General features: G+C 37.5%; 1 protein-coding gene across 2 annotated transcripts in view; it reads right to left on the bottom strand.

Annotated features, from left to right (window-relative positions):
* Positions 1-24,260, bottom strand: part of MAP4K3 (mitogen-activated protein kinase kinase kinase kinase 3) — a 204,299-nt gene that overhangs the window by 12,242 nt on the left and 167,797 nt on the right. For both annotated transcript variants that reach the window (XM_047068836.1, XM_047068837.1), the window contains 10 exons: positions 22,944-23,103; positions 21,792-21,904; positions 17,885-17,926; positions 15,987-16,071; positions 13,955-14,034; positions 12,768-12,828; positions 12,342-12,459; positions 7,260-7,318; positions 6,144-6,247; positions 1,508-1,679 (listed from right to left, as the gene is read on the bottom strand). In XM_047068836.1, the coding sequence (XP_046924792.1) occupies positions 1,508-1,679; positions 6,144-6,247; positions 7,260-7,318; positions 12,342-12,459; positions 12,768-12,828; positions 13,955-14,034; positions 15,987-16,071; positions 17,885-17,926; positions 21,792-21,904; positions 22,944-23,103 (994 nt within the window). The remainder of the gene's footprint in view (positions 1-1,507; positions 1,680-6,143; positions 6,248-7,259; positions 7,319-12,341; positions 12,460-12,767; positions 12,829-13,954; positions 14,035-15,986; positions 16,072-17,884; positions 17,927-21,791; positions 21,905-22,943; positions 23,104-24,260) is intronic.

The following is a 24,260-nucleotide window of genomic DNA, read 5'->3' as shown; positions in this document are numbered from 1 at the left end:
TAAAATTAAAATGCTTGGGAGAAATAAGGTATTAACTGAAATCCACTAACAATAAAATATCAATCACCCAACAATGCCTATTAAGCAGGGAGGAAGAGATCAGGAAAGCAGGAGTGTACCTGCTGTCTGAAAGGGTAGATAGGTGTCTAAGAGAGAATGCAGAACAGAGAATTCGAGGGAGCCAAGGAAGCCACATCACATTGTCAAGGGCCAGCCATGTTTTCCTTCAACAATGTGTCCTTAAAGGAAAGCTGTTTCAAGTTTCCTGGGCTTCAGGAAGTCATGTAATTGTCTCTAGGTTTTTGTGAATGTGTTTGCGATGACTTTTTTTCAGTGTCAAAGACCCACAACTCTAAGTTTTTTTCTTTTTGTGAACACTCTTTTAGGCTTCCAACAAACTCCTGACTAATCAATATTTATCGGCCAATTGTCTTCTTAATATTTCCCTAAGAACCCAAAGACCCTGACAAAAGGCCTCTGCAAGACCTTTAAAAATTGCCTTCTTGGGGTGCCTGGGTGCCTCAGTTGGTTAAGCGTCCGACTTCGGCTCAGATCACGATCTCATGGTTCATGAGTTCGAGCCCCACGTCTGGCTCTGTGCTGACAGCTCAGAGCCTGGAGCCTGCTTCAGACTCTGTGTCTTTTCTCTCTGCCTCCTCCTCCTCCCCTCCCCCGCTCATTCTCTCTCTCTCTCTCTCTCTCTGTCTCTCAAAAATAAATAAAACATTAAAAAAATAATGAAATTGCCTTCTTAAATGGCCACTGTCTATTTTACAGCAAAACATTGTGCAGTGTTATTTTTAAAGGGGAAAAAAATCAAAAGGAGCTCCATAATAAACACAGTGCTTTAAAAATCAGGAAAAAAAAGACCATTCAGGTCACTTTTTTTAAAGTGTAAAAAGTTGAATCAGATTTATTTACCACGAAACATAAGTTTTACCGGTATGTACTGACTACACCAACAAGATTGGAGGTTTCAAACTATAATCAAATTTCTGTAAAAAGATAATTAATTGGAAATAATATTTCCCAAGATACTAGTATGAAAAAAGGATCTGCTACACCACTGGGCAACGCAGATCAAAATTTAAGAAAACAAATTATACAAAAGAATGATTTTCAAGCACCCTCAAATATTTTTGTTTAGCTATATTTATATCTTAATTACGAATCATTAAAAAATTCATTAAAGTGATTGCATAGTACCTGTGTCTCAATTACCAGAATATGATGGAAAATAGACTCAATGCAGTTTTTGCTTTTATTTAGATCATCTTTCCTCAGCCTGAGGCCTGTGTATGTGCAGTGGACAGGGCGGTGCCTGTGTCAGCATCACCGGCATCAGCCGGGAGCACACAGAAGAGCAACTTCTCAGGCCTTGCTCCAGATCTACCAGATGAACTCTGGCAGTGGGGGGCCAGCAGGCCCCCGGGGGATTCTGATCCATACTCCTGTTTGGGAACCACTGATATGTACTGGCCTTAATAACTCAGTAAAAGTCACAAACCTGACTCTGTAAACCACGAAGAGGTAGAATTTGGGTTGACAGTTTCAAATCGAACCACCTGGTTGAAGTCTCTCCCTCTGCTGACGCCAACACAGACGAGAGGGTACTCCTGTTCGGGAACTACCAGCATTTCGAACACTCGAAGCGGACAAGGTATAGGAAAATCTATGTGCTAGACACAGAAACAAAAGGACATTAAACAAAGGAAAACGGAAGCCAAATAGTGTCACGAGAGCACTAAGAATTTTTACTTCTACAAACACATGGAAAATAACTCTCTACTATTAGGACTGCTTGTTGTCACAGAAACTCTGGGTATGTAGAAAAACACAAATTATAAAGTATTTGATTTGAGGTTTAACACTGTAAAATGTTGTTAAGTTAAAAATCACACAATTTTAAGACATTAGGGCTAGAAGGGAACTTATAAATCACCTGTCCAACCCAGGTGGCAACTGAGATCCAGAAATCTGGGGACTGGCCCAGGGTCCCCCAGACTTTGTTGCAAAGTCTCCTGTCTCCCCATTGGATGCTGCTTCAGTTATATTTCCCTGCTTTCTTATCCAACTGAGCAAACATGGATGAGAGCACAGAAATGCTAATTAGCAAGAAACACTCCTCTTATAAGTGTGGACAGTAAAAAAAACCCCATAAGTAAGAGAAATTTAGCTTCTTGGTGCAAGTGATGCTATTCATTAACTCACTTATGATGCAACCAATTTTACTTTTACATAATTTCAAAATTATTCTTACATTGCAACCAAGAGACTAAATAAATTCGTATTTTGTAAGTTTGGGAAAATAGATGGAGAACATTAACATCCTCAGTAATCAGGAAATTAAACCACGAGATAAGATCCATATCCCCCTGACTAAAATGAAACAAGTGACAGTAACAAGTATTACCAGGAGGAGCAGACGAGTGCTCACCAAGTGATGGGAGCATAAGCAGGGAAGGCCATGCTGGCTGACTACATTATCTGTGAGTGTCAGGGCCCTGCAATACTCTTATCCTTTCTAGAGAATACGAGCACACACAGGCACAGGAGACATGATGCAAACATGTTCACAGCAATATTGTTCAAATAACAAAAAACTGGAAGTAACTCAAATACCCATCAACAACAGCTAGATAAAGTTACGGCCTATTCGCACAATGGGAAGTCACAGAGCAATGAAAATGAACAAACTAGAACCATATCCAACAACTACACAAATCTGATGCTGCACCAAAGCCAGACACAAACGAATACATACTTTATGACTCCACTTAGATACTGGGGAAGAATCAGGTAAAATTAATTTTAGGGGCTTAGGGGTGTACGTTTATACAGTGAAAATGGAAAATAAGGGAGCTGACTCCTAGTGGATGGGGTGCCATGGGGAGTTCAGAGGTGCTGATGATATTCCTCACAACAGAAAAGGTTGTTTTTCAAAAAATATGGGTCTTATCCATACGGTAGTAAGTCCACTCTTAGTATGTTTTAGATTTTGTTGCTCTCATGAATGGGCTGTAATTTCATTTAATTTCCCCCAAGGTTAGTATTGGTAGTATTTAACAAAGCTACTGAATTTGATTTATTTTTTAATCTGGCAACATGTAAATTCTGAAGAAAATAAATTCTGGAGAAAAACAGGTGAAACAGGTCCACCATAACTATTATTCTTAAAAGTGTCAGAAAATACACACACATACAAGTGTTAGAAAACACAATGTGGTCCTTGTGGCTAGAAGGTGAAGCTCTATGTGCACCTGTTGTTCCCGTATTCCTTCCTTCCCTGTGACTGCCAGAGTGCCTCCATCCCATGGGTACAGACACTTCTTCATCAACAATCCCCAAACCCCCTCTCTTTAGAAGCTTTCCCCTTACCTGGGGAGAGGCTTTGGATAAAATCTGTCATATATATATATTTTTTTAAAGTTTATTTATTATTTTTCAGACAGGGAGAAACAGCATGAACGGGGGAGGGTCAGAGAGAGGGAGACACAGAATCCGAAACAGGTTCCAGGTTCTGAGCTGTCAGCACAGAGCCTGACACAGGGCTCAATCTCACGGACCGCGAGATCATGACCTGAGCCGAAGTCAGATGCTGAACCGACTGAGCCACCCAGGCGCCCCTAAATCTGTCATATTTTTAATAAGGTAAAACATTTAAAATAATTCTCTTTGAAATGTGGTAAGAGCAGTACAGTAAAAAATAGTGCTTCTTTGTGTGTGTGTGTGTGAGCAAATAAGAAAACCAAGAGATTCTGAATATTTCTATTTAGTTTCTAATAATCACGTGTTAAGTCATTAACAGAAGAGGACTCCTGTCTAAAAGCTTTACATCCAGTTGCTGTTGGTGATGGTCCTTGAGGGCAGTGACCATATCTTACTCATTTCTGTCTCCTTAAACAGCACTGTGCCTGGTTGGTAGTAAGTACATAATTGTTTGCTGGGGAGGTCTTTAACTTACAACTTTTATGATGAAAATGTAGTCTAATAAATCAAAAACTGTCAAAAATGTCATGAAGAGGAGGATAAAGGATAAAAGTGTTTTTGAGCACATCTTGTAAGAGTGTAGAAAAGCAACATCATAAATACTAACCACAACAATGTCAAATACAGAAACAAAATATCCACAGGGTCTTGGAGCAGAGAGGCAGGGGAAGGAGAGCTGGGTTAAGATTCAGGGAGGAGAGTAAGAGCCTACAGAGAGCTCAGGGAGCTTAAGGGGAAAGTGGGAAGGGCGTGAAGTCTTGAGGGAGACTATACTGTAAGTCTAGTATCTTTGAACTCTGGCAACAGGCCTCATTAGCCAGGGCCAGGCTCCTTGGGACTATCCACTTGGAAGAGAGAAAATGTGGACGGGTCATTTTTAAGCTTCCCATGTCTTATACATTCTCTCCTGCATGCTCTTCATACCTAAAATTCCTTTAACAGAGAAAAGACTCTTTGTTGTGTATTAGGGTAAGTGGTATAACATATCAAATTACACAAAAAATTCATTCATCCTATGGTTTAATCAGATTATTAACTGATGATATGAACACTGATATGATGAAACTATTTTTCATTCTACCAGAGGTTAAGAATGAAAGGAATAGGGAAGATGTACCTAAAATACACCTAAAAGGGGAAAGGAAGGGGCAGGGAAGGGGAGGGCTGCTGAAAAATCAAACCATGTACACTTTACTCCTCCATTTATGATAAGGTGTATTTTTGTGGAATGGGCAAGAACAAAGAGGAGCTGAGGACATAGCAATTTTTGCCATAAATGGGCTGATTCAGAAGCTCTGCTTTAGACAGTTCTTAAGGCTATTTATTTTTCCCCTGCAGCTTCTGGTTTAAAGAATTTTTGTTTCAGTGATTTGTGGCAATACCACCTCAATGGATCCAAAATTCTTGAAACTATTTTTTCATTTCTTTAGCCCTAGTTAATTTTGAGGTTAACAAATAGTGATATGAAATTAAAAATAGATTCCTCAGTCACTTATAAAATTTAAATAAAAGGAAGCCTTTATTATGCTGTATTATAAAATTTAGGAAGAATCCACTCCAATTATATTCTGATCCCAATTTCCTTTTTTTTTCAAATTTTTTAATGTTTATTTTTTAGAGAGAGAGTGAGAGAAACAGTGAGCATGTGAGCAGGGTTGGGCAGAAAGACAGAAGGAGACACAGAATCCGAAGCAGGCTCCAGGGTCTGAGATGTCAGCATAGAGCCCAACGTGGGGCCTGAACTTGCGAACCGTGAGATCATGACCTGAGCCGAAGTCGGACGCTTAACCGACTGAACCACCCAGGCGCCCCTCCTGACCCCAGTTTCTATGGAGATCTCAAATGCTCAAAAAACTAAGACTACTTAATTTACATAAAATAGCAAAGGAAACAGCTTTAAAAAATTCCTTTGGCAGTCCCTTGGTGCGAGTGAACCTGTACTTCACACATTTTGAGTTAGTTTTTCCTCCAATTTAAAGTCACTGCTGAGTAATATTAGATATTTTAAAGAATGTTCATTAATTACAGATTCTAGAGAAACTCAGTCACCAAAAAACCATTCATGGGAAAGCCTGGGCAAATCAAAATCAGCAGGCAGGCATGTAACTCAGATCAAGAACTTCCTTCTCAGTATGGTTACCCCTTGTCCTCTTGGGCCAAACGCCAACCTGTAGGTTATTTTCCTGCTGTGATGGAGCTGGTCAACCAGAGGGTATACTGGAACAGCATTTCACTGCTTTTTAACATCTCCGGTTCTGGATATCTGACTGTGTATGTGAGACCCTGTTTCCAGCTCCTACTGTCATTTCCCTGAACCATCCCTCTAGTCTCTTCTGAAACTTGTATCAGGCCAACTCATTTCCTTACGATCTTACGGAGAAAGTGCACAAGATGTGGCCTGACAGGGGACTCTCAGGTCTCACTATTTTTCGTGACTGACACTGGAAGTGGAGATGTAACACCCAGGCAGGAGATTAACACACACACGCATACTTTCACCACCCTGCCACATAATCCAAAATCATGACATTAACCTGAGAATTAATGGGAAAAAATGTTGTTGGTTTTTTTAAGGAAAAAAACAGGAACAGGAAAATTGATTTCATTTATAAGCTTTTATACTAAGAATGACTTAGATTGCTTTTCGTGCTTACCTTAATTAACATAAATTTCTGCATTGGTTCAACCCATTCTAATAGAACAATGCTAGTCTGAAGCGCCCCACATAGGTACTTATGGCCTGTGTAAGGATTTCGCACTGTCAAGGCAAAAAAGCGTATGTAAGTCCTCTTATGATACAAAATCCTTATGATAGTAGTTGCAAGCTCTGAGAACAAACAAAAGCTGGCTGCTAGGTCAATTTCTTAATTAGACTAGAGGGTGAAAAAACTTTCAGGTAACAGCAGGAAACTCCATCACTTGCAGGATTTCTGTCTAATGCACAAACGAAACTGGTGGTTGTTTTGGGGTCTGGGTGGGAAGAAAGATTTTGCATCTCATGGGAGCAGGGAGATTAGGTGAGGCAGCAGGACCCTAAAGGAAGGGTCCTAAGAAGATTTGGGGGGAAGTTGCCAAACTGATAGGCTATAGCACACTTAGGGACAGGTGATTAAGGATGCTTTTGGTAGTAATGTTCAGAGGCAGTAATGCTTTGGTTGCAACAGCATGAAGACGTTAATGAAATCTCAAAATACAGGTTTACAAATAATAAAACAAAGCCTCAGAGTTTCTGAAGGGAAGAGATTTTAAGGGAAAAGATTTTTTTTGGTTTTGCTTGATGCAAATAAAACAGCTGGTTGTTACGGGGGTGGGGAGGGATTCGGGGTCGTGTGTGTGAACAGAGAGACTATAACCTTCACACCACAGGCATAAGGTTTCACACATTAAAGGCATGGAAATATATGCTGAATGAATAAATGCAGTCTCATAAGCCATTACCATGCAGCATGTGAATGACAAGCAACAGGCCCCTTGGAGAACAGGGTGTGATAAAGTGCTGTAATAAAGTCATCCTACTTTCTCCATTTATCCAGTCAATAAATAATTTGCAAAACAACTGTTATGTACAAGGTACTATATTATAGGGTTAGTCTACATGGAGACTGGATGGCCAACACATTTGTTTTACCCAAGGGGTAAAAATAAACTATCACTGGCAGAATACCCTGGAGAAGTACTGTTTCATACTAGATTTAAAAATGAGCCTCACAGTGTTTTCTCATTCGCTCCGCAAAGCAGGAGAGCTACGTGCTATGGAATAGTTTACTTACCAACACAACATTTCTGACACCACTTGGTTTCAGGGATTTTTGCTGATACAGCAAATTTCCTAAATGTAAATGAAAATGAATATATAAGGCATGTAGGTAAAGTTAGTATACGATAATGGTATCATTACAGATGAATGGAGAATAAAAACTGGTGCTGACATTAATAGGTAATCTATTAAAAATAATATATTTGATCTGTTTCTCATCCCTCTTCCAATCAATTCCAAATAGATTAAGGATTTATTAAAGTATGAAAAACAAGACTATAGAATATTTAGATTTAGAAGAATAGAAACATGGGATTTCCTTAAAAAATACAAAAAGAAACAAACTATACAGGAAAATATTAATAAACTTCTGTTTTTAATGTTTATTTATTGAGAGAGAAAGAGTGTGAGCCGGCGAAGGACAGAGAGAGAGGGGGACAGAGGATCCAAAGCTGGGTCTGTGGTGACAGCAGCTTCACCTGAAGCAGCCCAATGCAGGGCTTGAGTTCACTAATCACGAGATCATGACCCGAGCTGAAGTCGGACACATAACCAACTGAGCCACCCAGGCACCCCAATATTAATAAACGTAACTGATACTTTTTTTACTTAGGGATCCCTACCACTTCAAACTACAGGTGGCAATTTGTTGAATGAATTTGAATATATTAACAACTTTGGTTTACCAAAAGATAACACTAAAAAGGTAAAAAGATATGCCATAAACTGGGGGGAAAGATATTTTTTAGCACATATAATAAATTTAAGCTATGTAAAACATTGTCTTATCACTAAAACAATTTATAAGAACTTTTTTTAGACATTTTTATTTCTCTGCTCAGGAAGAATGAGATATAGATTTTCTGTTAAGGTCCTTTACGGGTTCTGCAAACAGGTGATTCAAACTTAATATGTAAAAATCCATTTAAAATTGTTTTTTAAATTTTTTTTTTTCAACGTTTATTTATTTTTGGGACAGAGAGAGACAGAGCATGAACGGGGGAGGGGCAGAGAGAGAAGGAGACACAGAATCGGAAACAGGCTCCAGGCTCTGAGCCATCAGCCCAGAGCCTGACGCGGGGCTCGAACTCACAGACCGCGAGATCGTGACCTGGCTGAAGTCGGACGCTTAACCGACTGCGCCACCCAGGCGCCCCTAAAATTGTTTTTTAAACTACAATTAAAAAAAATACCCATGAACTCAAATGGCTTTATAGTGAAAATTAATATAACAGACTGCTAACGTACCAAGTTTTGCTAGCCTCAAATTATACTTCTCCATTTCTGTACACATAAACTTCTTTTACATGTGTAAACACGCCACATATTAGAGGCCATTGCTCTGCACATCTTTTAAAAAAAACAAAACAGAGTTGCCCTTTGCTGGTAACAGAATTGTAGAGCACGTATGTGATGCGCAATGCCATTCCAAACAAGCTCAGAATAATCTTATTTTTTTTTAAATGTTTATTTTTACTTGTTTTGAGAGAGAAGGGCAGGCAAAGAGGGAGAGAGAGAATGCCAAGGAGGCTCTGCGTTGTTAGCACGGAGCCTGATGTGGGGCTCAATCTCACAAACCGTGAGATCATGAGCTGAGCAGAAATCAATTTGGATGCTTAACCAACTGAGCCACCCAGGCACCCCAAGCTCAGAATAATCTTGATGTATGTTCCTATCACTGTACAACTGGCAGCTGAGTAATAATCAGTCATATAATGCTGAGGTATTGTAATTTTAGCTTTTAATATGTTTTATATGCCGGTATTTATAAAAATCTATAATAACTATTGCTAACATTTACTGAGATCTTATTGTTTACCATGAATTTCACATGTTCTGTCAGTCCCTCTGATAATGCCATGAGATAGGTCACAGCACAGAAATCTGAAGGTTAGGGGGTGTGCTCAGCACGGAGCCCACTTAGAAGATTTTCTCCCTCCTCCCCACCCACCGCTTGTGTGTTCTGTCTCTCTAAAAAAGAAAAGAAGAGAAAAGAAGAGAAGAGAAGAGAAAAGAAAAAAGAGAAGAAAAGAGAAAAGAAAAGAAAAGAAAAGAAAAGAAAAGAAAAGAAAAGAAAAGAAAAGAAAAGAAAAGAAAAAAGAAATCTGAGGGTTAGATTTAGTAATTTCCTCAAGATCATACAGTTAGCAATTCAGGAAGAACTCTACTCTAGTGTCTTAGCCTAACTGCAACATTCATAGTGATTCAACTTTGAAAACAAATCTACTTCTCTTTTATGATTCTGGATCACTTTAAAGAGTATTCTGAGTTTGCAAGGTAAGTTGTTAAAATCTGTTATCACTTATAAGTACTTTATCCGTGTGAATTAGAATTTTGTTGATACTATGGTACCTAAACAGTGACACAGAAATTAGTCAGATACTGAGGGACTAAATGACTAAAGTGAGAATCTAGAATATCTTGATTCAAATTTTGGGTTAAAGCCCCTATTGTTCCTCTCGACTAAGTTCATACTGGGGAGAATTTTACATTCCAATTCATAAATTACATTAATAATTACAAAAATACCCCTTTCATAAGGCATTGGAATTTCATACAGTTTAAAATAAAACAAAAATTCCACATACCCTTAAATTAAGTAAACTGCTTGAACCAAAGTGCTTTTTACAGTTAAAAAAAATCTGAATCAAGCTCTTGATAGATTTCCACTGCAACCAACTTAATGTTCCTCGTCCACACTTGTGAACTTGTCCTTTGGCCCCCAACGTTAACTTAGAGGTTAAGTTACTAAATCTGTCAAACCCAGGAGGATTAATTGACTGCAAGGTTTTGAAAGATTATAAAGAATGCTACACAGTCAAGACAAAATCAACTACTAAGTATAGCTTAGAAGTTAACAATAATGAAATGATTCAAAACTGAGCTGTGAGCAGCACACTGAAATGTTATAAAAACTCATAATTTTCTACAGTGATCTACATATAGACTTACCTTAATTTTAGTTATGATTTTACAAGGCAAAAAAATTTATTTACAGCACCCAATTAACTAGAATCCTGTGAACCAACATTCTCAATGTACTTAACGTAAGATATTTTAGGGTACATTACAGACACAATTCAATTTACCATGACTAATAATAATGATAACACGACTATTTCTTAAGAGCCTAATATGTGCCAGAAACCATGGTGGATACTTTTCATACATAATTTATCATTTTTAAAACAATCTGCAAGATAGGTATACTGGTTCCATTTTACAGATGAATATCCTGAGAAGTTTTACAATTTATTCTAGGTCCTGAACTTAGTGAGTGAACAATGTAGGATTTAAATTGAAGTCTACCTGGATTCTAAAAATTATGCTTAACTGAAGCTTTACCATACAATACAATGAGTACCTATATTTATAATGAGAACCACAGAACATTATAAACTTCCCAAAGGAAGTTTAATTTGTGCTCACTTTATGGAAGAACATAAAATTTTATTGTGCAAAAAAGGTTTTCAGATTTCTTGCCAGTAAATGAGAGAATTAAGAGTAGATTCTAGGGGCGCCTGGGTGGCTCAGTCTGTTAAGCATCTGACTTCGGCTCAGGTCATGATCTCATGGTTCTTGAGTTTGAGCCCCACGTCGGGCTCTGTGCTGACAGCTCAGAGCCTGGAGCCTGCTTTGGATTCTGTGTCTCCCTCTCTCTCTCTATCCCTCCCTGCTCCCACTCTGTCTCTCTCTCAAAAATAAATAAACATTAAAAAAAAAAGATTTTACGATAACAAAATTGAAGAAAGTGGGAAGGACACATTGGTGAGTGCTACCAACACTAAAGACTGACTATAACAAAATTACATGAAATAAAAGCCTCGAGGTAAAGCACTCTTAGAGGTAACATCTTCCTCTATGGAAATTCCTTAAAGGAAGAGGTAATACGTTATTCAATTTTGTTTTAGCTACATACTAGGAAACTTCCCGCACATCTTGTATATTCAGTAAAATTTGAAGAATTGAACACAGCTATAAATAAACTACAAAGGTCTCTATTCTGACAAAATGATATAAAAAAGTGAATGTATTAAAGTTTATGTGCTTTACATTCCGGGGGGGGGGGGCGCTCTTGTATATTTTAAAGCTTGGGGCCAGTTTCCATGCCCAGAGAATTTAGGATTATCAAGTCAGAAGGCTAGAGGGAGATGTGCTGTAAGAAGACAGAAAATCAATAGCACCAAGTGGTAGCTGAGAGGAAAAGAGGGGCAGATAAACTCTATGTGAAGAAGCCCCCTGGCCCCATTCTTGGGGTAGTTCTTGCCCTTAACCCCAACTGTAGACATTACAGTAGAAGTATAATAAGTCAAGTTCATAGGTGCAACTCTGAGTCATCATGAAAAGGTCCAATTAAACTCAATGTAATCTATTTTAAGACAGAAAAGCATGCAGTATAACTTTTAAATGATTTTCATCAAAAAGATTAATTTTGAAAAAGCCTTTTGCACAAAGGGGCACATTTTAGCTGTAAACTCAGCATTGAGAACAGCTTTTCAAGGTACTTGAGAGCTAACGGTGTACATTAGTTGCTTTACAACTGATACGGTAAAGGAAGAATGGCCAGAGTATAATGTTTTTGTAACATAAAATTTATAGCAGACTCAGAAGACCTTTCAGTCAATAAATGAAGTACAATATAATAAGCAAAGGAGGAGAGAACATAATGAAAAATCCCTGAAAGCAGAAAAGCAAAACCCCTCAATTCCTAAGTAATTATCTCCTAATGTAAAAACCTTGATTTAATAAATCATTTTGATTTTCTAAGTTTAGAAACTGTGCTTTGAGACAAATTTGTGTTATTCAAATTAACACAAATATGTCCAAAGCACTGGATATGAAGAAAAATTACTAGCAAATTATAGAGAAAAATCAGTTTTAATGTTGTATGAAATACTAAACAGTAATTAGTTTTAAACTTCTAGAGGTGCCTCTCAGTTCTTGTGAAAATCTATTACCTCTCACAAGATTTTCATTACACATGATTTCTACTAACGCAAACTAAGTGCTTTTTCAATTTCTGCAGTGTAACTATTATTTAGAATTAATTAACATATAATCTCTAAGGATGAAACATAAGTAAGTGCACAGTTACCTTGGCAGTATTCGGTCAGGGAGTTTGTGTGCTGGAATAGCAACAGGTAACTTTTGCATCTGTCTTGCATAATCAAAAAGCCCTGGTAAATTATGGGAATAAAGCTGAGAAGCTTTACCTGTAAAAAAAAATATAATAAATAAATAAACACGATATAAAAGCTAATAACATAAATAGGAACAAGTGAAAGGTATCAAAAAACTAGGGGCTCCTGGTGGCTCAGTTGGTTAAGGGTCTGACTCTTGGTTTCGGCTCAGGTCACGATCTCAGCATTTGTGAGTCTGAACCCCACATTGGGCTCTGCACTAAAAGCACAGAGCTTGCTTCAGATTCTCTCTCTCTCTCTGCCCCTCCCCAGCTCGCTCGCGCTCTCTCTCTCAAAATAAATAAACTTAAAAAAATATAAATAAAAACTAAAAGACTTACCAGATATTGACAGTAAGCAATTGTTCATCACATATAACCATGTACACCTTCGGGGGAATAGCTGATAAAAAAAAAAAAGTACAAAGTTTATAAAAGATAATAAGTAAAATACTTCTATTATATGTCCGTGTTGAACTGGTCATTCAATTTGCCAATTCTAGGTCTTTCTTGTTTCCCTAGATCTAGTGTTTCTCTATGGGAGGAATACAAGTGGGAGGGGCAGCGTGGTCAAGCAGTTAAGCACATGAACTCTGGAGCCGTCTGGCCTGGGTTCATATCCCAGTTCATCCACTTAAGCACTGTAAGATCTCTGAAAAGTTACTAATCCTTTCTGTGCCTCAGATTTCTCATCTGACATGCAACTCATAATGGTATCTATCTCTGAGAGTTGTGAAGATTAGTTACTCTATGTAAAGCATTTAAAAACAGTATCTGGTGCATAGTAAGCTTTATACAGGTACTAGCTACTGATGTCATCATGATCATTTCTGTAGGTTGTTTAGCATTGCTGGTCTCTGGGTACTAAACATCCAAAGCTTCCCCCAGTCACTGTGACAATAAAGAAACATCCCCACGCAATTCCAAACACACTTTTTCCTTTCTGCCCCAACTCAACATTTCCTTGCCCTTTGACCAAAATCTCTAGCGTCATCTGTCACCATGCTGCAAACCGTTCTACACGGATCAGTTCAGGAACAAAGCTCTGGGGTTTGGCAGTTGCCTCTCCCCCCCCCCCCGCCCCCTTTCACTTCCTGTTACCATTCTGCACTCATTCTACACTCGAACCAGACTGTCTGCTCAGGGTTCCCCACCCTTGCCACTCCACTGCACCACTTCACACCTTCACACTTATATTTACCCTCTCTCTGTCTGGGAACGTTCCGCTCATTGCCATTTACGGTCTCTTCTCACTTCCCCACAGGAGGTGCTAGTGACGTGTGCTCACTCCTAGTGTGACACCTAACCTGAGTGCTACAGCTACTGCCACGCCTCTATTACACCCATGAGGTCCTTGAAGGGTAAGGACTAGTCCTGAGAATACGTCCTCAGTACCAGATAAATACAACATACTTGATGAAGCTTTTATGGATAAAAAAATAAAGAGGCAGAAAATCACAGAACTGAAACTTATTTCTTACCTAGTGTGTGTGTACGACTTTAAGAAAGGAAAATACAAAATAATGTACCTGTTCCATCGATGTTTCATGAAGTTCATTAAGATTCAAAGTATAAATTCCTTCTTCAGCACCAAATATCAAGTACTGATCTGAAATGACAAAATTCACCGGTTTTGATAAAAAAAATTTTTTTCAAAATGGATTTATATAGTTTAAAATTATGTACATATGTACTATAACCTGAAAAAAGAATTACTGTGATTGACAACCTATATATACATATATATATATTTTAATGTTTATTTTTTAGAGAGAGAGAGAGAGAGAACAAGTGAGGGGGTGCAGAGAGAGAGGGAGACACAAAATCCGAAGCAGGCTCTGAGCTGTCAGCACAGAGCCTGACGCGGGGCTCAAACTCATGAACCGCGAGACCATGACCTGAGACGAAGTCAGAGACCTACCCAACTGAGCCACCCAGGCACCCCTAAGCATTAAATATATTTTAATACAAATAAGTGGCTAAAAACTCTGCCTTAATGAACTGAGTTACATATAAATACCAGCCTCAAAGCACTGAGGAAAACTTTTATGTAAAAGAGGTTTTGAAGACTGGAATGCTAGGGTTCCTCACTCATCAGAGGGTGCTGAGGACTGGCAGAGAATCCATAGCTCATTTTCTACAATTCTTTTAAGAGAAGCCTGGGTGGCTCAGTCGGTTAATCAACCAACTTCAGCTCAGGTCATGGTCTCGCGGTTCTTGAGTTCAAGCCCCACGTCGGGCTCCGTGCTGTCAACTCACGGCCTGGAGCCCCTTTCGGATTCTGTGTCTCCCTCTCTCTCTGCCTCTCCCCCGCTCACACTCTGTCTCTCTCTCCTTCAAAAATTAACAAACATTAAAAAAAAAAGTAAAAAAAAAATTCTCTTAAAAGTATAGTTGATGTACAGAATGTAAATAAAGAACTGATATAGATTCAAAATATTTTTGCAGATGGGCTACCACTGTAAGAAATAACATCAGAAACCAGGATCTGGCTACTGCCTATTTATAAAGCTAAAACTTAGATACCTGGCTAAGGTACTCAGTATCTCCTAGAAGATGTTAGTTTAGCTATGGTCCTGTCTGATCTGCTTTTGACAATATAAAACAACAGGTCAGGAACTTCTCCAGACTAAACTGAAGTATGCTAAGAACTTAGAAGGCCAAGAGCATTGTTATACTGCCCAATATTTAGGATTAGTAATGGCAGATTGAAGACATAAGCTTTGTGGTCCAAGAATACAATCTAACCAGGTTTGAACTGCAGCCCTCCTACCGACCGGTGGTGAACCTTTCTGCATGTCACTTTGCCTACCTGTGAAATAAAAGTTCCCACCTTGGATTTCTAAAAGATTTAGTAAGAAGATATGTGTGTGTGTGTTTATGCATACCTTATACACACATATATTAAGATACAGATATATAGTGGGAGAATGCAGATAGTCTTTAGTCAGTGACTAATGGCAACAATTCTTATTATGATCTCCTTTAAGGTGGAGAGATCCTCTAACGTGGTCACCACACCCTGGACCCTGGGTAGCTAAACTCCTTAACAACAGTTGTGTCTAAAACACAAAGACAGTGAGTGTGCAGCAGTGGAAAAAACTTTTGTGGAGAAAATTAGGGTGGCATAGAGTGCATGGTTTTGCTATATTAACATGGGGACAACACAGTGAAATTTTAGTGTCATGGGTCACCTCAAGCACTGCTAATAAGCTAGAGAAACATAGCCTAAAATTTTTTTTTGAATTATAACAAAATATTTTTCAGAAAGACATTCAGAGCAGGAAGAAAACTGAATTCTTCCATGACCTCAGTTTAAAAAACAACTAGAAAGGGGCTGCCTGGGTGGCTCAGTTGGTAAAATGTCCGACTTCGGCTCAAGTCATGGTCTCACAGTCCATGAGTTTGAGCCCCATGTCGGGCTCTGTGCTGACAGCTTAGAGCCGGAAGTCTGCTTCAGATTCTGTGTCCTCCTCTCTATGCCCCTTCCCCACTCATGCTGTCTCTCTCTCAAAAATAAACATTAAAAAACAACAACAACAACAAATAACATAGTACTACCTCTTGTATCTGGGTTTATCCATGATGTTGCACAGTGAATTTTCAAGGGACATCCATTAAAAACCTTTGAAAAACATGCACCCATCTGGAAAAACAAAGAATAACCAAGTAATACGATATTCCCTGCTAAGAAGGAAATTATAACTGCTACAAAGGTGAAAATTTTCTTATTTATTGAATCATTGAAATGTTATTAGTAATAAATGTTAAATAATCTCAATAATACAATGTTATTAATCACTGAATTTAATACTTCAACATGAAAGAGGTATGGCTGGTTTCAAATTCATATATGTACTTTAAAACATACAGAACCATTTTTTAAGAAAAACTGAGCAATGTGATTATTTTCCCTGGATGGATTCAATAAAAATCTTTACTTTTTTATGTTAATATTTATTAAGCCCATTTACAAGTCTTTCATATAATAAATACCTTATAAGGAAACACAGTATCATTCATTTGAACTTTTTTTTAATCTTGAAAGAATAAAATGTTAATTTTCAAATTATTGTTCATGTTAGAATAAATAAATACAAGAAAGCTTACTCATTTAATCACTTTTATTAGCAACAACTTGGGGGGAAAGAACACAAATATCTGATGAAAAGAAGAGCACTGTGCATCATATAGTTGGAGTGTTTTCTTCACAAATATGAAGACAATACCCAGAGACAGAACACACACCCCTGTAGCTGATGATAATGGATTAGAAATATCAACATAAAAAAGAATCAAAATAATAAATCCTAAGATTTCCTTCTGCTCACAGAAACCTACCAAACAATATCTTTAAGATTTTAGCACCAAATAACAACCACCTCGCAGAAGACCTATAAACATGTTTTTATGGTGTAGGGCAGAAAGTGTATCATTTAACTCACTCTGGTAATTATGCTTTAAGACAGCTGCTAAAATTCACATGTGGAGGTGTGGCCTAACCCCTAAAAATCCAAATGACACAATGCAGTGCCGACCAACCAACTCCAAGTGTAAGCCAGTCTGTACGGGCAGTCCCACCTGCCTTTCCAGTTAGAGGCTCCTCCCCATCAGCTGTACATCTGACCGGAGAGTTTTCTACTGTATCCAAACAGGACAACCCGAATGTCTCTGCCAGACCTGGGAGCCCTTCACTCTCAAAACTTTTATAAGAAAAGGCATAAATATTTAGATCTTCATATTAATTTAAAAAGTCGAGAAAAAAGGCTAAAAATTAAGAAATAAGAAACTAAAAGGCTAAAAAGTAGAGTTGGGAGGTTACAGACTAGAAGCTCTGTGGACACCTCAATTAGTGTCACACTATGTTTCAGATTAAAGAGTTGCAGCAGCGAAAATATAGTTCTACCTATACTGACGCACAATTACACTGAACTAATATAATTTTAATCCTAAAACAGCATGGTCTAATGAAAAAAATCAAACAACAAAACCACAACAGACTGTAACACAGGACTGTATCTAACGTCTATTCCAGCTCTGGTTGGAGCTGGGGGGTAGTTCTGTGATCTTGTGAATATTTTGGGGTCTCAGTTTTACTCGTGGGCAAACTAGTTTGAGTCAGATGGTCCTTTAATGCTCCTTCTAGTTCTAAAATGTTTTTGATCATTGAAAATGCTAGAAAAAAATGTGTCCTATTTACATTCTGTACTTCCTATTATATCCATGTGCCTTTTCTACATTTCTTCAAAAATGTCTGCAAAGAAGATAGTAACAAATTCTGGAATAAAGGAGCTTTAAAATGTAACAATCTATATTTAAATTAGCAATCTTATAGATTTTTTCAATACTAAATGGAGATTCTTTCAAAAAGCTAAAAAATCTAACCAAAGGTACACAGTCAAGCAATTATTGGTCATTGTATTTAGCCTGAAAACAACTTATTTGATATTTATACTTACATGTACTTTAGGTGTTGGGGGTAGACCGTTACTAATAGGCTTCTAGAAAAAAGAATACATGCATTAATATACTTCTTTTGTTGTTGTTTGGCATATTAATACTGTATTTCAAACATAATTATTGAAATAAAATACACACGTACACTCTCTTTGTAAAAGGGCACAATACAGATAAGGCTAAAGTCCCCTATAATCCTTCCACAGTCCATTTATCCCTGGTACCTGCCCCCTCTCCAAAAAAGCTGGTTTAGGGTGCCCCTTCCAAACCTCTTCCTAGGCAACTATATGTACTCATGTATTTGTGTATTTTTCCATACCACCTTGTATATACTTCTGTATGTGTCCCCATAGAAAACACTGTTTTGGTGTGTGCTTTAGAACACAGCTAATGCACTCTTTTATCAACCTGTCTTTTGCCTTAACGGGTCTTAGATCTTCGTATCAGTACACATAGATTTGGTTCATTTAACTGCAGCACAGTACAAATACAACAAACTTTATTTAGCTATTCCCTAGTTATTATTGGGTATTTAAGTTATTTTCCGCTTTCTACTATAACAACAATGCAGAAATGATCACTCTTGCATTTACCTTACTATGCAATGTATGAATTATTTTTTTAGGGTATGCTGTGATGAGAGAAACTACTGGAATATAAAGTCTGTACCTCTTACACTGCAGTGGATACTGACCACCAAACTGTCTTTCTGAGTGCCCATTTCACATTATACCCACCAGCAGTGTGGATGAGCCCTGGTTCCTTTGGTCTCACAGACACTTAATGTTATCAAACTGATCAGTAAAAAATGTTTTCTCCTTAATAAGCATGCCTCTGATTGCTAGGAACATTGAGAATATTTTAAAAAGAGTTTATTGGCTATCTGTACTTTCTCTTCTATGAATTGTCTTCTCTCATTTTTTTTTTTTTACTGAGTTATCTTTTTTCTTATCTATTTGTTGGTGTTCTTTATAGATTCCAGATTTGAATACTTTATCTATTAAATATGTTACAAATGTTTTATCCTAGTCTATAGATTATCTTAACCTTGTTTATAATGTGAGTTGAAATTTTACATTTTGAGGGATTCAAATATATCAATCACTGGTCAGAGTATACTGATAATTAATAAGGAGAGTAAAAATATGCTCAAGAGGGGCACCTGGGTGGCTAAGTCAGTTGAGCGCTCAACTCTTGATTTTGGCTCAGGTCATGACCCCAGGGTCGTGGGATCGAGCCCCACATTGGGCTCCACACTGAGTGTGGAGTGTGCCTGAGATTCTGTCTCTCTCTCCCATTGTCCCTCTCCCTGACTTGCGTGTGCTCTCTCTAAATTAAAAAAAAAAAAAAAAAAAAAAAAAAAAAAAAAAGCTCAAGAATACCAGATATTTTTCCAAGGGGCCACATGCCTGGATATATGATTTGCCTCCCACCCTTTCAGAGGGATTATACTTTAAATATAAGTTTTATGAAAGTCTACATTTCTTTGGGGGTTAATGTTAATAACATTTTAAGGAATGACTTCCTAATTTTTGTCACTCTAAGTCAAAATTGTTTAACTGTGACAAAAATCAAAATCTATTAATTGATTTCATATACCTGATACAAATAAAATATGCTGTGTAACACTACTTCTGTAACTATTAGACACTTCTGAAATTAAAACTATTTGAAATTTTACTTTGTAGATATGTGTATGAGGATGTACAGCCTATTGCTGCCACCAATTTGTGATAATTTTTTTTTTCATTTTGCAACTAACTTATGTACTTGGTTTTATATTTATGTCCTTAAGTTACCTTAGATCATCTATATGAGCAAAACATTTTTGAAAAGTGTATTTATTTATTTTGGGAGAGAGAGGGAGAGAGAGCGCGCATGAAAGCGTGCGCATGAGTAGGGAAGGGGCAGAGGGGGTGGGGAAAGAATCCCAAGCAGGCTCCGCCTGTCAGCACAGAGCCCAACCCAGGGCTCAATCCCACAAACTGAGATCATGACCTGAGCCAAAGAGTCAGACACTTAACTGAGCCACCCAGATGCCCCGCAAAACATTTTAAGTTAGCAAGCTCTGAATGTTGAAACTGTCAGATTTACATTTGAGTACTGACAGAATTGGCTATAAACAATTTCAAGCTGCAGAAACTGTAATCACGTTTCAACATATCATGGATACCGTTTATCCTATTATACAGTTGCCGACATATTTCAGAATCACTGAGACTGTTAGTTTTACTACTACGGTACAGTAGTTCCTTATCCTAATGAAATAAGGTAAGAGAAAGAATTACAAATGCACACATAAAAAAATGTATACATCTCTCAAAAGTTCTCATGCTGCATCGTAGAGTCATGAAGCTGTATTTCTGTACTACATTAACAGTGCTGCTAAAATTTAAACCAGTGAACACAAAAAGGCCCTGTTCAGTTGAAGAGACATCATAAAAACCCATTCCTAAAGGGCATTTGATGCTTTTGTTAACAACATCCTACCTAAATTTCACAACTTACGATGGATAATCCTAGATTTTTAAATGCTTTAACTAAATACAAAAAGGGTATGTCATATTATGTCATGAAATCTTAAAAAAACAGATTATAGTACAAAAGCCTCTAACAATGTGCTTCCTGCATAAAACCATAGCTATATGCACATAAGTACTTTAACTGTACTATATAAAAGCAAATATTAGTAAACACAAAACCTTTGATTTTTTTTTATTATTTGAGAGAGAGTGTGTGCATTCATGTGTGGGTGGGGGGAGAGAGGGAGAAAGGAAGGAAGGTAGGAAGGAAGGGAGGAAGGGAGGGAGGGAGGGAGGGAGGGGGAGGGAGAGGGAGAGGGAGAGGGAGGGAGGGAGAGGGAGAGGGAGAGGGAGAGGGAGAGGGAGAGGGAGAGGGAGAGGGAGGGAGGGAGGGAGAGAGAGGGGGAGAGGGGGAGAGGGGGGAGAGAGAGAGAGAGAGAGAGAGAGAGAGAGAGAGAGAGAGAGAGAGAGAGAGAGAAAATCTCATGCAAGCTCCACACTCAGTGGGGAGTCCATGTAGGGCTTGATCCCATGACCCTGGCTGGGATCATGACCTCAGCAGAAATCAAGCTCGACCAACCTAGACACTCAAGTGCCCCAACATACACAAAAACTTAAAAAATACTCTCATCTTATGATCTCACGGTCATCTGCTAAATTGGGTATTTTAAGGATTTTTTTTGTTTGTTTTGTTTTAAGTTCTATGATGAAAGACAAATGTCTTCTGACGATCATGAGCAAATTTTTTACAAATGTTAAAAAATTTTAATATCCTGATAAATACTATTTATGTTTTAATAGCTATGTCACAGTATTTTATCCAACATTTGTAACAAGAATAGCTACTGAGGCTAATTTCATCTTTCCTAAAGTGATATTTTATATCTACTGGAAAATAATTTTCATTTTTCCTCCTTGTTATTTTCTTTGAGTAATAGTAGTAATACCACGACTTATGTAATCTATAGTTAAAAACTCATCCTAAGTAAAGTCCTAGCTTTCCTTATCTGTCCATGTCCTTCTTTCCATAACTTTTTGAGACTGTTAGGAACTTTTAAGAATCTCATCAATGAGAATAATAATAGTTACCTGTATGCTGAAGGTCACATTTAAAATACACTATTATTTAAAAAAAAAAAAGGCCTACATAATTTGAATAGCAGAAAGTCATCATTCAAGTTTGCCACAGCAGTTACTTTTTTTTTTTAAGATTTAAGCAATCTATTATAATACATTAAAAAAACAACATACTAATTGCAAAATATACAATCCCTATAGTTTAATTATAATAACAAAACTAACTTAACAATGAAAAAGAAAATACAATTATATTATTAAGTATTATTATATATTATATAGTAAGTATATTATAAATATAAATACCTACTGGTACATCTTTCTTTTCTTTCCTTGAAGGGTTTGTGCCTCTATGTTCATTCTGTTGTTGATATAATGAACCATCTCGTTCACCATTTAACTGGAAGGAGCTCATTCCATTTCCTTCAATAAGATGTTTAAATATATTTAAAAAGGATTAATTTTCATGAAAACTTTCACTTAGAAAATTATCAAGTAGGAAAGAAAAATACGATTTCTCAGATGGTTTCTGCCTTCATCCGATCAGAAACAGTTAAAGAAAAAAAAGTCTGATACCTATGTTCTACTTCTATCTCTTTTTTTAAACATTTTTTTTTAACATTTTTAATTTATTTTTGAGAGACAAAGTACGAGTGCAGAAGGGGCAGAGAGAGAAGGAGACACAGATTCTGAAGCAGACTCCAAGCTCTTGAGCTGTCAGCACAGAGCCTGATGCGGGGCTTGAACCCATGAACCGTGAGATCATGATCTGAGATGAAGTTGGATGCTCAACCAACTGAGCCACCCAGGTGCCCCTCATAGAGACAAATTTAAAATCAGGTTATATCTAAGCACATATATTAATGCGAAAAACAAAGAAATACTGAATATATAACTACTTTCAGGAAGGGGCAATTTACAATATCCAGGAAATTTTAGTTGCTTTTTAATTGTTTCTTTTGCATAATACACAATACAGTACTAAAACAGCATCTTCTAGTATTAATTTGGAGACAAATAACTAGCAAAAGTGACATTTTTCTAAAAATGATAATATGAAATAAAAAAAAGAAAGGAGTTAGATGAAGAACCCTCTTTTCTTTTTCTAAAACACAAGTAGCCTACAACCAAAACACATTGTCCTTGTTCGTTCCGTTTCTTCTATTGCCACACTAAGATAACTGATGAACTGAGCATTTACAATTCCCCAAGAAAGAAGGCTAGATATGAAATGAGAAACAAGGACATTTTAATACCAGAATGGGTCACAGTAATCCTGTCATATATGAACACTTCAAACTATGTGGCAAAAAAGCAGAAGCCATCTCTACAGTCACTGCCTTCCTTCTCCCCTCCCTCAAAGGAATTTCAGATACTCTTAAAAGAAAAGACACCCTCCATTTTCTTCACACAGTACGAAAACCTGGTAACGTACTTATTTCACCCTCCCTTCACCCATTACCTAAAGCAATTGGCTTTTGTGGAGGTAATCTGGGAGGTGGTGGTCTGGGTGGAACTTGGGATGGTTTTGCTGGGCTCTCTGACATAGGACATCTCTTGATAGTTCCTTGATTATCATCCTCAGTAGAATGAGTTTCCTGTGGTATGAATATGGACTTAGGCTGAAATAATACAGAAAAGGAGATCAATGATTAAACATGAAATTACTTGTTTCATTCAAAAAGGAAAAATATTAAACGTCTTTCCTGAAGTAAATACTGTTCTGTGTTTACTAGCTGAGCTTTAAGGTTATTCAACTATCTGATTCATATTATCTTAATATATATCCTAAAAATGTACAGTAACATGTTTTCTCAGAAAAAAGGTCCTTTTCTATTAATTCCTTCGCAAGCCTTCCTATCTAGACTTGCTAAATAAAAATATTCTTTTTGGACTCTTTCAGATCTCCAATTTAAATGAGTCTCTTTATTTTAAACATTCAGACTAATCAAATTACAGTTCTTTGTAATACTAAACTGTTTCTTTTAGATGACTCAATGTACAGTCGGTTGCACGTACGACCTCAGCTCAGGTCATGATCTCGCAGTCTGTGAGTTCGAGCCCCACGTCGGGCTCTGTGCTGACAGCGCTGAGCCTGGAGCCTGTTTCAGATTCTGTGTCTCCCTCTCTCTCTGCCCCTCCCCCTCTCATGCTTTGTCTCTGTCTCTCTCAAAAATAAACAAACATTAAAAAAATTTTTTAGATGACTCAATGTCTTTTATGTTAATGCCTAACCTTTCAGACTGGGGCAGAAGATACCAATTAAAATTCTATCATACTGGAAAAGACTAACACCGCAATATGGAATGGCTAAGAAACTTTCTGTGCAGACAATGGAAAAAGCCCCAGTCAGCTGAAGGTTTGGAGAATTTATAAATTCTTAATGTGTCCCTTACTAGAAAGATTGTTCACACTTATGTTTTTGAAATTCTAATGTAAAACAAAACAAGCAAATACAGTATTATTTACCTGTGGGAAACATAATTTTTTTTAAGTATAAAATGAAACAAAATACAGTAATACATTAGACGCCAAGACTGGTCAGACTCTAATTCTTGTTTATAAACCCTGATTTCGGGACACCTGGGTGGCTCAGTCAGTTAAGTGTCTTTGGCTCAGGTCATGGTCTTGTGATTCATGAGTTCGAGCCCCACGTCGGACTCTGTGCTGACAGCTTGGAGCCTGGAGCCTGCTTCTGATTCTGTCTCCCTACCTCTATGCTCCTCCCCTGTTCTCACTCTGTCTCTCTCTCTCAAAAATAAACATTATAAACCCGGAT

This window comes from Lynx rufus, unplaced genomic scaffold (assembly GCF_022079265.1).
Source record: "Lynx rufus isolate CCGP_SWC_20201006 ecotype Redwood Valley unplaced genomic scaffold, mLynRuf1.p SCAF_8, whole genome shotgun sequence".
Classification (NCBI taxonomy): domain Eukaryota; kingdom Metazoa; phylum Chordata; class Mammalia; order Carnivora; family Felidae; genus Lynx; species Lynx rufus.
The sequence above is the reverse complement of the archived record's forward strand: the minus strand, read 5'-3'. Positions and strand labels throughout refer to the sequence as shown.